This window comes from Ictidomys tridecemlineatus, chromosome 11, assembly GCF_052094955.1.
Source record: "Ictidomys tridecemlineatus isolate mIctTri1 chromosome 11, mIctTri1.hap1, whole genome shotgun sequence".
NCBI classification, from domain to species: Eukaryota; Metazoa; Chordata; class Mammalia; order Rodentia; family Sciuridae; genus Ictidomys; species Ictidomys tridecemlineatus.
Window position 1 is genome coordinate 50999222 of NC_135487.1, and position 12460 is coordinate 51011681.

The 12460-nt window shown below is 40.1% G+C and overlaps 1 protein-coding gene across 8 annotated transcripts in view; it reads left to right on the plus strand.

Moving 5' to 3' along the window:
- Dnajc6 (DnaJ heat shock protein family (Hsp40) member C6) overlaps positions 1-12460 on the plus strand; it is a 160118-nt gene that overhangs the window by 37539 nt on the left and 110119 nt on the right. For 4 of the 8 annotated variants that reach the window (XM_078026427.1, XM_078026426.1, XM_078026425.1 and 1 more), the window contains exon 2: positions 556-620. The exons of 2 other annotated variants lie outside the window; for them this stretch is intronic. Coding sequence is in view for 2 of the 6 variants with exons in the window: in XM_078026423.1 (XP_077882549.1) it covers positions 969-987 (19 nt within the window). In the remaining 4 variants the exon portion in view is untranslated. Of the gene's footprint in view, positions 1-555; positions 988-12460 lie in introns of all 8 variants that reach the window. 2 more of the 8 variants (XM_078026423.1, XM_078026422.1) reach the window with 1 other exon arrangement.

The following is a 12460-nucleotide window of genomic DNA, read 5'->3' on the forward strand; positions in this document are numbered from 1 at the left end:
TCCAGGCATTTTGACATTAAATTAAAAAAAAAATCATTGCCCAGACCAATGTCATGGAGCTTTCCCCCATATTTTCTTCTAGTAGTTTCATAGTTTGGGGTTTTAAACTTAACTCTTTAATCCTTGACTTTTGTATATGGAAGATATCTTTCTCCATTGAGTGTTCTTGGCATCTTTGTTGAAAATCAGTTGGCTTCAAATGTATTTATTTCTGGGCTCTCTAGTCTGTTCTTTTAGTTTCTGTGTCTGTTTTTATGTCAGTGCCGTGTTGTTTAAGTTACTGTAGCCTTGAGTGCATTTTGAAGTCAAGTAGAGTGATGCTTCCAGCTTTGTTCCTTTTGTTCAAGATTGTTTTAGTTATTTGGTATCTTCTGTGTTTCATATAAATTTCATGATTTTTTTTCTATGAAGAATGACATTGGTATTTTGATAGGATCACATTGAGTCTGTAAATTACATTGGATAGTGTGGACAGTTTAACAATATTAATTCTTCCAGTCCGTGAATACAGGATAATATTTCCATTTATTTGTATCTTCTTCAATTTCTTTTCAGTGTAAAGATCTTTCATCTCTGTGATGGTGTCAACTTGACTGGATTGAGGAATACCTGGAGAACTGGTAAAGCATTATTTTTGGGTGTCTATGAGGGTGTTTCCAGAGGAGATTGTCATTTCAGTCAGTGGACTGAGTAAGAAAGACCTGCCTTAATGTAGCCAGGCACCATCCAAATCGGCTGAAGTCCCAACTTGGAAAAAAAATTGATAGAGGATTTGAGGTCTCTCTCTCTTGGAACTGGGACACACTCCTCTTTTCCCTGCCCTTGGACGTCAGCACTGCAGCCTTTGGGCTCCAGGACATTCCAGAAGCTCACTCCTGACTGCAGGTTCTCAGGCCTGCACTCAGTCTTGCACTGAGAGTTACACCACTGGCTTCCTGGTTCTGAAGTTGTAGTCCTTGGACTGAACCATGCTACAACCATCCCAAGGTACTTAACAGCATAAATAAATGGGTTTTGAGTCACTTGGCTTGTTCTACCTGGGAAAGGAAATGAGAGTAAATTAAGAATAAGAAGTAAACAATAGCACTGTGTACTTGAGGAGGATAAAGCTAAGTCATAAAAATGTAGGAACTGCTGGGAATGTTAGGAAGGAAAAGGCGAGGAGGGGATTTGAGATGTCAGATACTTAACCGGTTAGTATAGATATAATCACCTTTAATTCAAAAAACAGCTGGTGAGGTAGGTGGTAGAGAACTCTGATAAGTTTTGCATAACTTGACTAACACAGCTATGGGGTAGTGGAGCCTGGATTTGACTCTAGTCTACATTTCTGTTTCTCTCTTTTTCTTTCTAATTTCCTTCCTTTCTCTCTCTGCTGCCCCTTTCTTCCCTCCTTCTCTCCGGCCCCTCTCTTCTTCATTTTTTCTTTCTTTCTTTTCAAATAGCTTTTTTTTTGTTTTGTTTTGTTATAGTTAAAGAAACGTCCCAGGGTTTCATAAATTGACTTCCAGACCATTCACGTATAATCAAATCAAGCCTTTGTTGAAGCACACTGGTGGTGACTGACCAGAACATAAAGCTGTTCCCCTGATCAGCCCCAAACAATTGCAAGGGCGCGCCTTATAAGCCTGAAAACCACAAAAGGGACGTTCCAGGGTCTAGCCAATGCAAGCAAGCCAGGTTACAGAAGTAGGAGAGTGATGTCAGGAGGAGGGACACTTAGCCAATCACAATTAGCCCAGTCACCCCAGTTACAGAAACAGAGCCCCATTACTCTAGTTACAGAAACAATGCCCCATTAGGTAGTTCCATGTTCTTAAGATTTCCTATAGCAAAAGGAAAAGAACAACTTGCCCCAGTCATGAGCTTTCTATTTGGCATGGTTGTTTTACAAAATGGAGTCACTTTGGCTTGACTATCACAGTTGAATGTCTTGATCTTCATGGTAGAAACCCTGAAACATGGATGTCTGCTGATTAGGTTTTGCTGTATAGTAAGCCACCCCAAAACTTAGTGGCTTGAGACAACATATATTTATTCAGCTCACATTTCTGCTGGCAGTAATTTAGGTAAATTCTTCTGGGTGGTTCTGACCTGGGCCAAGCTCAGCTGTTGCCAGTGGGCTCCCTCATATGTCTGGCATCAGCTGAGAGGTTAGGACCAACTCCTCCATGTGGTCCTTCATGGCACAGGCCAGCTTGGCCTTATTCTTTTGGAGAAGGAAGAAGGGCCAAGAGAACCACAGATATCCCCAGGGCTCTTAGGTCTGGGTTTGGAACTGGTACAATAGCTCTTCTTCTCTGTCTTAGTCAGCTCAAGCTGCTATAACAAAATATGAAGGACTGAGGGGCTTAAACAATGGACATTGATTTCCCATTATTTTGGAGAATAGGAAGATCAATATACTAACAGATTAAGTATCTGACATCTCAGATCCCCTCCTTGCCTTCTCCTTCCTAATATTCCCAGATAGTCTCCTTTTTCTCCTACTTTCTCTCTCTCTCTCTCTCTCTCTCTCTCTCTCTCTCTCTCTCTCTCTTTCTCTCTCTCTCTCTGTACCTAGGGGGCTGGGGATATGGCTCAAGCGGTAATGCACTTGCCTGGCATGCATTGGGCACTGGGTTCGATCCTCAGTACCACATAAACTAAAGATGTTGTGTCCACCGAAAACTGAAAAATAAATATTAAAAAAATTCTCTCTCTCTAAAAAAAAAAAATTATGGGCCCTTAATCACTGAGGTACATCCCCAGCTCTTTTTATTTAATTTTATTTTTTATACATGTACTTATATTATGAGTCAGTGTCTCATTAAGTTACTTAGAGCCTCACTAAGTTGCTGAGACTAGCTTTGAACTTGTGATCCTCTTGCCTCAGCCTCCTGAGGATTACAGGCATGTGCCACCATGCCTAGTTCTCTACTTCTTCTAAGAACACTGATTCTATCATGGGGGCCCTACTGTAATGAGCTCATTTAAACCCTAATACCTCTCAAAGGCCCCATCTCCATATACCATCACATTGGAGGCTAGGTCTTCCAATAGGAATTTTGGTAGGTCTGAAGATACTGAGGAAAAACAAACTCAGTTTTCCCTATTATATCCTGTTCTATTCTATGCACAGATTGCCTCCATGATATCAGAATGTGTGTGTGTGGGGGGGATTCTCCCACCAATAAGCAAGCAATCAATTTTGCAGCAGAGAGCAGTTGGCAATTCAATTCTGACACGATTTACTTGGAGGTAGCATCAGGTTATGGTCTCTCACTTCAGGTACCAGTCATAAGTCCAGGCCTCTGGACTTCTGACTACCTAACTATAAATTGGGGTTCTCATAACTGCCTCTTTAGGACTGGTCAATTTGCTAGAGCAGCTCACAGAACTCAGGGAAACTCACTTACTGGTTTATTATAAAGAATATTTTAAAGGAAATGTATAAAAAGCCAGATGAAGAGATAGACAGGGGGTCTTCTGAGAGGGTCTGAGATGCAGGCTTCCATTCCCACGGATTTGGGGTGTGCTGGCTTCCAGGGACATGGATGCGTTCTTGTTCACTGTAAGCTTCCGTGTGTTCAGTTACCCAGAATTCTACAAACCCTGGCCGTTTGGATTTTTATGGAGACTCCATGGTATAAGCACGATCGAAACATGAACAATGTGTAGAAATGTGATTAGATAAGAATATGATAGACCTGCTGATAACCCGCGTGGGGAAACCAGCAAGGTCTGTCTGTGCGGATTCTTCTTGGCCTGTGTGCAATATTCCTGGTTATGGAGCAGGCCCTTATCTGAAATGAGGATCTTATGACCTATTTCAGGCCTATTATGAAGGTAGGTCAGAGAATTTCCTCATGGAGAGCTCCAAGACAAAAAGTGAGAGAAGATGAGAGATTTTTTTTTTTTTTTTAATTTTCTGTGACCTGCCTTGGGGAAGAGAATTCTGGTTTTTATGGCTTGCCTTGGGAAGAAAAAAGAGCCAGTGAAAGGAGGGCGTGAGGTCAAAGAGAGTGAGTTTGCCTTGAGGCCTAAAGTGTCCCATCATCATAACAGAGTCACTCTTCACCTTTATGGTCTGAAGCTGCTTCAGAAACCATGGACAGAAGGCCAAGTACTTTGGTAAAAGATATGCCTATTCTTCTAGTCATTTATGAAATAAAAAGAGCCAAGAGAGCCAGGAGCCATGGGTGTGTGTGTGTGCGTGTGTGTGTGTGTGTGTTGTGAACAAAACAATAACTTGTTAGAGAAGAATGTGTGGTGGAGGGAATGCATCTATCTATTACTGGTGCCATAATGCCATTCATGAATCCTAGAGAGGTGTGAGTTTAGATATTATTTATGTTAAACTCTGTCCCATTAGCAGGTTCTATGACCCGAGTGATCAATCATAAGGTACAATCCTTGGATCTGTAGACCACCTATCTTGTCCAACCTTCTTATTTTATGGGTGAGGCCATATCATCATTTATTTGCTTTATCTGGTTGTATTTCAGGACCATGTTAAATATCATTCCTGTTGTACAGACAGCACAGTGAGGTAAAGAACATAAAATGTGGAGGTCAAAGGCTGAAGTTTAAGCCTAGACTTTGTACTAATTAGGTGTTGAGTATGAAAAATTACTTATTTCTCTGAGTTTCAGTTTTCTCATATATAATTACAAAAGCTTCAGTTTTCTTAGAGGTGTTGTAAAGATTGAAATGTTTGATAGCTGTTCTGGGTAATATAGTAGCTTTAAGTGGTTACTGAACATTTGAAATGTGGCTGGTCAAAATTGAGATGTACTAGGCTGGCCTTGGGAAGCAGCAGAGCACTTGCCAAGCATGCGTGAGGCATTGGGTTCGGTCCTCAGCACCACATAAAAATAAACAAATAAAATAAAGGCATCCTGTTCATCTACTGCTACAAAAAAGTTAAAAAAGAATTGAGATGTACTTTAAACATAAAACATACAAAAAATTTAAAATACACAATATGAAAAAAATCTTGATTAGACACTGAAATAGCAATGCATTATACTAATTCAGTTAAATAAATGTATTGTAAAAATTTATTCACTTGTTTCATTTATATTTTTTTAATGTGGCCACTGGAAATTTAAAAATGACATTCATGGTTTACATTTGTAGCTTGCATTATATTTCCACTGGACAGTGCTATGCTTTGTGAAAATTCTTTGTGGGCCATAGAGTATGATGTCAATGATAGCCTAAAACATAAAACAAGTTTAGTTCAATGGATAAGGATTCTAAGTGATGGCAAAAAGCTTACTATTTTCACTAAAATTTTCTAAAACTTTTTTTTAGTTGTCGATGGACCTTTATTTTATTTATTTTATGTGGTGCTGAGGATCGAACCCAGTCCCTCACATGTGCTAGGCAAGTACTCTACAGCCACAACCACTGCCCTATTTTTACCAAATTTTTAATTTGTAAGCTTTTATTTAGGCATCCTAATGTGTAATTGGGAAGTAGGGGTGGGAGTGACAATTTAATTATGTGAGCAAATAATAACTTCGGGGCATGGAGGGAGGATGCAGGCCTTGGGCTGTGTTAGGTGGCTTCCTTTGGCTCCCGATGAGAAGCAGTGTAAATTAACTGCATCATAGAAGGAGATCTTGTAACTGTGAAAAAGGTCAGGGGCAGTGGGCTTCCTATGTTCCTAGACTGTAAACGTGCTCTCCACCTCCCTTTCTTCCTCTCCTTACATCTTTCTCTAGGCAGTACCATTCTCTCAGATCTCTTATCTCCGAATGTCAGGGAGAGCGACTCCCACTTGCACTAGGGAAATACTCAGACTTACTGTCTGTGGTTTACAAGGAAAAGTTCCATGAAAATGCCGTGGTTGAGCTAGCTTGGTCTCAGGTGCCACCCCTGGGCCATGACAGCTCCCACTGCAGCCACAGAGGAGGAGACTTTCCCAGAAACAGGAAGTGCTGCTCTTGGTTGATAGAAGAATAAGTGTACACTACACCTACTGCTATATTTGGACATGGTTTGTCCCCCAAAGGTTCATGGGCTAGAAAAACTTGGTCCCTGGTATGACAGTGTTCAGGTGGTAGAACTTTTAAGAGGTGAAGCCTAGTGGGAGGAATTAGGTCATAGAGTCTTGAAGCTCATGCATGAATTAATGCTGTTTTGTAGGAGGGGGTCATAAGTGTGGATTAATACCTGAGAGAGGGAGTTATTAAAAAGAGGAAGTATGACCCCTTCTTGGGCCTTGTTTCTTTGCTCACATTCATGCCCTTTCTATGCATGTCTGGCTCCCTTTCTACTTTTCTGCTTTGTTGGGTTGCAGCTAGCGGGCCATGCTGTTGGGTCCTTCCATCCACCAGAATCATGAGCCAAAAAAAAAAAAAAAAAACAACTTGTTTACTTTGTAAAGTATCTAGCTGCAGTTATTTTGTTATAGAAACACAAACAAAACAGACTAGACACCAGCCCTAGTTACTTTTTTTTTTTTTAAATATATATTGGGGATTGAACCCAGGGTACTCAACCACTGAGCCACATCCTCAGCCCTTTTATGTATTTTATTTAGATACAAGGTCTCACTGAGTTGCTTAACCCCTTGCTAAGTTGTTGAGGCTGGCTTGGAACTCTTGATCCTTCTGCCTCAGCCTCCCAAGCCACTGAGATTATATGCGTGTGAAACTGCACCTGGCCCTAGCTACTTTAATATGTACTGCTGATGGGTGGAGTAAAAGCAATTCATGGAGAAAATAAGGCTTAATTATCTATTTATATATATTTTTCCCAAGTTTAGACCTTCAGACTAGAAACTCAAATCTGTCTCAAATCTGTTTTGGTATCAGAGATTGAGCTCAGGGGCACTGACCACATAGCCACATTCCCCGGGCCCTATTTTGTATTTTGTTTAGAGACAGGGTCTCACTGAGTTGCTTAGTGCCTCACTTTTTGCTGAAGCTGATTTTGAACTTGTGATCCTCCTGCCTCAGCTTCCTGAGCCACTGGGATTACAGGCATGCACCACTATTCCTGGCAAAACCATGTTTTTAACCACTACAGTGAGAAAGATCTAGTAGATTTGGTTGTGTTTACTTAAATTTTACTGAATTAGTTGTTTGCTATTTTTCTCCTCTTACCAGATTGCTTCCCATTGAAACTTGCATTGGAAATAAGGGTAAGGGAACTGTCCCTTTGGTAACAGTAAATCCTTCTGGAATTGGGTACTGAACCCACCATGCTGTTCAGTTTTCAACCAAAGCTTTAAAAGTGATAGGAAAGCAATGCCATCATCATCTCTGCTCTAATTAGTTTAAAACATATTCACTATGACTTGGATGTTTCATTTTCTATAATTTTTCAAGCTTCTACCTCCGTTTGGAAATTTCTTATTTTCCACCAACTTAGGTTTCCCCAAGTCTGTGCCACAGAGGCATAGCGATTTTAGAAGCCTAGATGAAAGCCCTCTCCTGTCATTCATAAACAATATGCAGCCTAAAGAAAATATTCTTTTAAAGTAGGGATCCATATGTCTTTCAGAAAAAAATGGTCTGGAGGGTATAAATCTCCTTCTTAGGTAAAGAAATTTTCAAACTAAAATGATTTCAAAAGGCTACAAATCTGTCTTCTGCAATCTAGTAGAATAGGAAATAGCAGTCCATGACAGCTGAATCGGGAGAATTCAGATTATGCACTGTCATGGAGTGCTGAGACATTTGACTTGAACTTGTCAGGAAAAACAGTTCCCTATACGTATTTCTGTTGTCTTGATCAGCAATAAATGCAATGGCTGACCTTCACTGGGGGCTAAGCACTATATAGGGCCCTTTCCCAAAGGTCCTTCCCTGATTCTTCCCGGTAGCAGTGTTGTTCATATATTCGCCCAGTCTTCCTCAGATGTCGTGTGCACCATGTCAGGCATGGGGGACCAAACATGGTCCTGCCATCATGGAGCTTGCCGTGTGGTGTGGCAAGTTGTACAAGTGAACAGGTAATTTGGGGGCAGAGTGTTATAAGTTCTACTTTAAAAGATGGACAGTGTTCTATGGGACCTCATGGAAATATATCCAACCTGGTTGAGAACTTTGGTGGTTCCTGGGGGGAAGTGCTGTTGATGCAGAGGGCAGGCGGGGCTCAACCCAGCAAGGGGGTTAGAGAAGTCCTGTGTCTGGACTTAGAGACTGAGGTTAGGCCAAGAAGTGGTGAGGGCTGAGTCTCCAGGGGGAAGTTGCTGGTCCTAAAGGATTTGGTTAGGTCCTAAAGGGTTATGTTAAGTACCTTAGACTGAGGGCAATGAGTCCTTAAATGGTTTTAAGCAGCTGTGTCCCATAATTGGATTTGCATTTTAGAAAGCTCAAATGCTTTCACAATTTCAATTTTTTTCCACTTTTATGTCTCAATTTTCTTATCTGCATATTGAAAGGGATACTCTATCCTTTACACCACAGTCTTCTTATTTTAAAATTCCATAAATTTCTCCTATTCTGGAAAACCTTAATCCCATGCTGATTTCCAGACTTCTTAGGCAGGAAGGCCTAAGATTATAATTAGTGCTTGAAAAGGAGAGTTTTGTGGAGACTAGGAAGCTGAATGGATGAGGCATCTTTTCTATTGGGAATGGGTAAATGAAAAGGTATGCGGTTCCTCTGATGGGCTGATGAAAAGGAACTGGGGCTAGCTGAAGTTTCCCAGCAAGCAGCTGGAATGTATCTTCTTCTGCTTCTAGTATCGATTTAATCTGATAGTTATTTCCCCCAAATTGAGATGTTTAATGATGAAATGATATGAAGTCTGCAATTTGTTTAAAAGTAATTAGGGAGGGCTGAGGGTACATCTCAGTGGTAGAGTGCTTGGCTAGCATGTGGAAGGCCCTGGCTTTGATCCTAGCCCCATTGGGTGGGGCGGGGAAGCAGGGGTTTATACATATAAAACCAGATTGGCCACAATTTGGTAATCATTGATGCTGAGCTGCAGGTATCAAGGGGTCCATTAAATATTTTCCTCTACTTTTGTATATGTTTGAAATTTTCCATAATAGAAAGGAAAAGATAAAATAATAGAAGCAAAATGCCTCTACTTATTACCTAAATTCCTTATTCACTTTTAGCCCAAATGGAGAATAAGTCAGATTCTCTCACCTGACCACATTGAAGCAAAGAGTCTCGGAACCACTGTGTCAGAAACCCTGACCGTTGGCTTTAAGTTGTGTATCAACTTTGATGGCTTAAATTGTTCTAGACTGCATTGACATTATGTAGGCAGGTCAAAGAAAGAGAAGTACACTCCAAAGAAGGGGTAGCTCACTGATGACATAGCACAGCTCCATAGCTCTGGGCTGGGTCTGTCCTGAGTGGACAATGGGGGTGAACTGGGAAATCACCAGCTTTGTAGTCAGCTATAGTATTGATTGAAGGGCAATGACAAGAAATAACAAACTAGATATCACTCACTGAACCCTCACTACATGTCAGGCACCATGCTAAGCCTTTACGTTCTTTATACCATGCAATTTTAATAACTGCCCTATTGGATGTAACTATTTTATGTATGAGGTAACAGGCTTAGAGAAGTTACATAACTTGCCCATGGCCACATGGACACGTAATTCCCACATTGTAGTAAGTAAATGATTGAAATCCAGTGGTTAGATTACACAGGATATCTGAGGATTAGTTTGGCTGCACATAACAGAAAGAAGCCAAATAACAATGTTTTATAACAAAGTAGTTTGTTTCCTCTCTTCCCTTTTAACAAATGTGGAGATAATCAGTCCAGGGTTGCCATGACTCTCTCTAGTTTATTGTTCTTCTATTTTTTTTTTTTTTTGCTTCATTGTGAAAGATGTCCAATCTTCAGGGTCACCTCATGGTCTGAGGTACCTGATGGAGCTCCATATTCCAACCAGAAGAAAGAGAAAAGAACTGGAAGAAGGGCATACCATCCACTCTTCTTTACAAGGATACACACCAGAAATTGCTCAGAGAATTTCTGCTTATATTGTATGGTCACTGTTTAGTCCCATGTATATATCTAGCAGATTGTAGAAAACATGCGTGTGTAGCAGATCTAAGACATGAAATGAGAATGAAAAACATATTTTTTATACTGTATGACCAGGTGCCTAGCTAAAGGGGCTCTAATAATATTGAATATGGAGAGGAACATTGTGGATCACTGCCAAACACTGCTTAGGCCAAATTCAGCTGCATTCCAGAGTTTTGGTCTCTTTTGAATATGAAATGGGCATGGGAATTCTTGTCATAAGACCTTTCACCTTTGGGTAGGTAAATACATGAAGAGTCCAGGAATTTAGTTTAGCTATTAGGGAGTGCTGGTTCCTTCCTTCCAGTAGATGTGGTTAAGTGGACAGCAGTGGCTTGGTGCTCTGGAGACGCTGCTTGGAGACTCAGTTACCCCCCAAATCGGTTCTTTCTGTGCTTGGGGTGGTCACTGCCTTCTGTGTCACCAACAGAGAGGATCTGCCACCCGTTCCACATATTTTAGAAGGCAGAATACCTTATTAGGTACAATCAGGTTATGGAGAGTAAGCATTCAGATTTTTAAGGATCTTGAACATAAAATCACAAGTTCAGGGTCAAATGGAAACATCCAGGATTTAGGGGCAACTTTCACTTCAGTGTTGGTTTGCACTTGACTTAGGAAAACTCTTTATTACAAAACAATTTTAGTCTATTTTCTTCAAGACTGAGAGCAATTGGGCAAAGAGCCAGTGTATGATAGTCTGTCAGTGTCTGTCCACTGGAGAAGTGAGGTTTCCTTGCTTGTAAAATGACATGAAAAGGACAAGTGCTCTCATGAGTTACTCTTGAAATGGTAATGTAGGTGTGACATTGTTAAACCATGAGAAAAGTCAAGGGTAAGTCAAATGCTGGCAGTTGGAACTATGATATGGCTTAAAGAAACCCAGGTGAATTTTTCTGTAACCCAGAGAACCCCAAATAATGTATTGCATTTTCATTCAATTAGCAGATACTTTCTGAGCACCTGTTACTTAGTAGGCACTGTACTAGTCCTGGCAAAACATGATGAGTATTGTCGGTACCCAGCAGAGTTGCTCCAAATACCTGAATGATACATTGAAAAATATATTCTCAAGGTAATATATAGTCAAATTATAATAAAATTTGCTATATCAACCCTGAAACAGTAGTTTTACATGTAACATTTATAAAATCTTGAGACATATTGAACTTGACAGTATGTCATACTTTTATCAGCATAGTTTTCTTTCTTAATGTTACAACTTAAAATGAATAGTTTTTTAGATTTAATAAAATGCAATATTCAAATAAGGCTTTAGTGTTTATTATGTGCTTTCATGTATCTTATTTTAATAGATTCTTCCTGCGGGGGGAGGAAGAAAAGCATATTTTTTTTATACTATGTGGCCAGGTGCCCAGCTAAAGGGGCTCTAATAATGTTAAATATGGAGAGGAACATTGTGGATCACTGCAACTACTACTTAGCCCAAATTCAGCTGCATTTCAGAGTTTTGGTCTCTTTTGAGTATGAAATGGGCATCGTAATTCTTGCATAAGACCTTTCATCTTTGGGTGGGTAAATACACGTAGTAGTCTCCTCTACTGTATAGAAAGGGAATGTAGTTATGAGGGGTGGCCAGATTTATAGAAAGTTTGCGTAAGTCAGATCTAGCATCACACGTAGTTATTTTAAAATTCCATAAATTTCTCCTCTATTGTACTGAAAGGGAATATGGTTATAGGGGTGATCAGATTTATAGAAAACTTGCATAAGTCAGATCTAGCATCACACATAGTTGAAATTTTTTTCTTCGAAGCTAGTGGTTTTTCCATCATTCTCTTTAATCCAAATACACTGAAATTTGTGTACATTCACATGTGCCAAAATCATAGAGGTCAAACTTCATTTTAAAGTTGGGAGATCATTTTGTTTTGGTATTGGGGATTAAATCCAGGGTGCTCTACCATTGAGCTAAAGCTCTATATTTTCAGTCCCCCCGCCTTTTTTTTTTTGAAGAGAGGGTCTTGCTAAGTTGCTGAGGGTCTTGCTGAGTTGCTGTGGCTGGTCTTGAACTTGTGATTCTCTTGCCTCAGCCTCCCGAGTCACTGGGATTATAGGCTTGTTCCACTCTGCCTGTCTGGGAGCTTGTTTTTAATGAAGATAAAGATTTCTTATTCTTCCTAGTAACTTCAAATTAGTCCAAAGGGTAGCCAATTACTAGTATTTAGGAGTACAAAAAGTACTAGTATTTAGGAGTATGAAAAGTTCTTTGAGCCTGTTGTTTACAAAACAAGACTGCCTATTGGGCAGCTATATTGATTGACAACTTTCAGGCTTCACTGAACAGAACTTGCCATGTGAGTAGAAGAGTGAGGGCAATTCCCATAAGGTTCGCAGAACATTTCTCACTGACCACACTTATTAGTAAGGCAGGTCAGATCGAAGGAATGATTCAAATGTTTTCTAGCTTTCACTTTGATCAGTGGAATTGCCTCTTTAA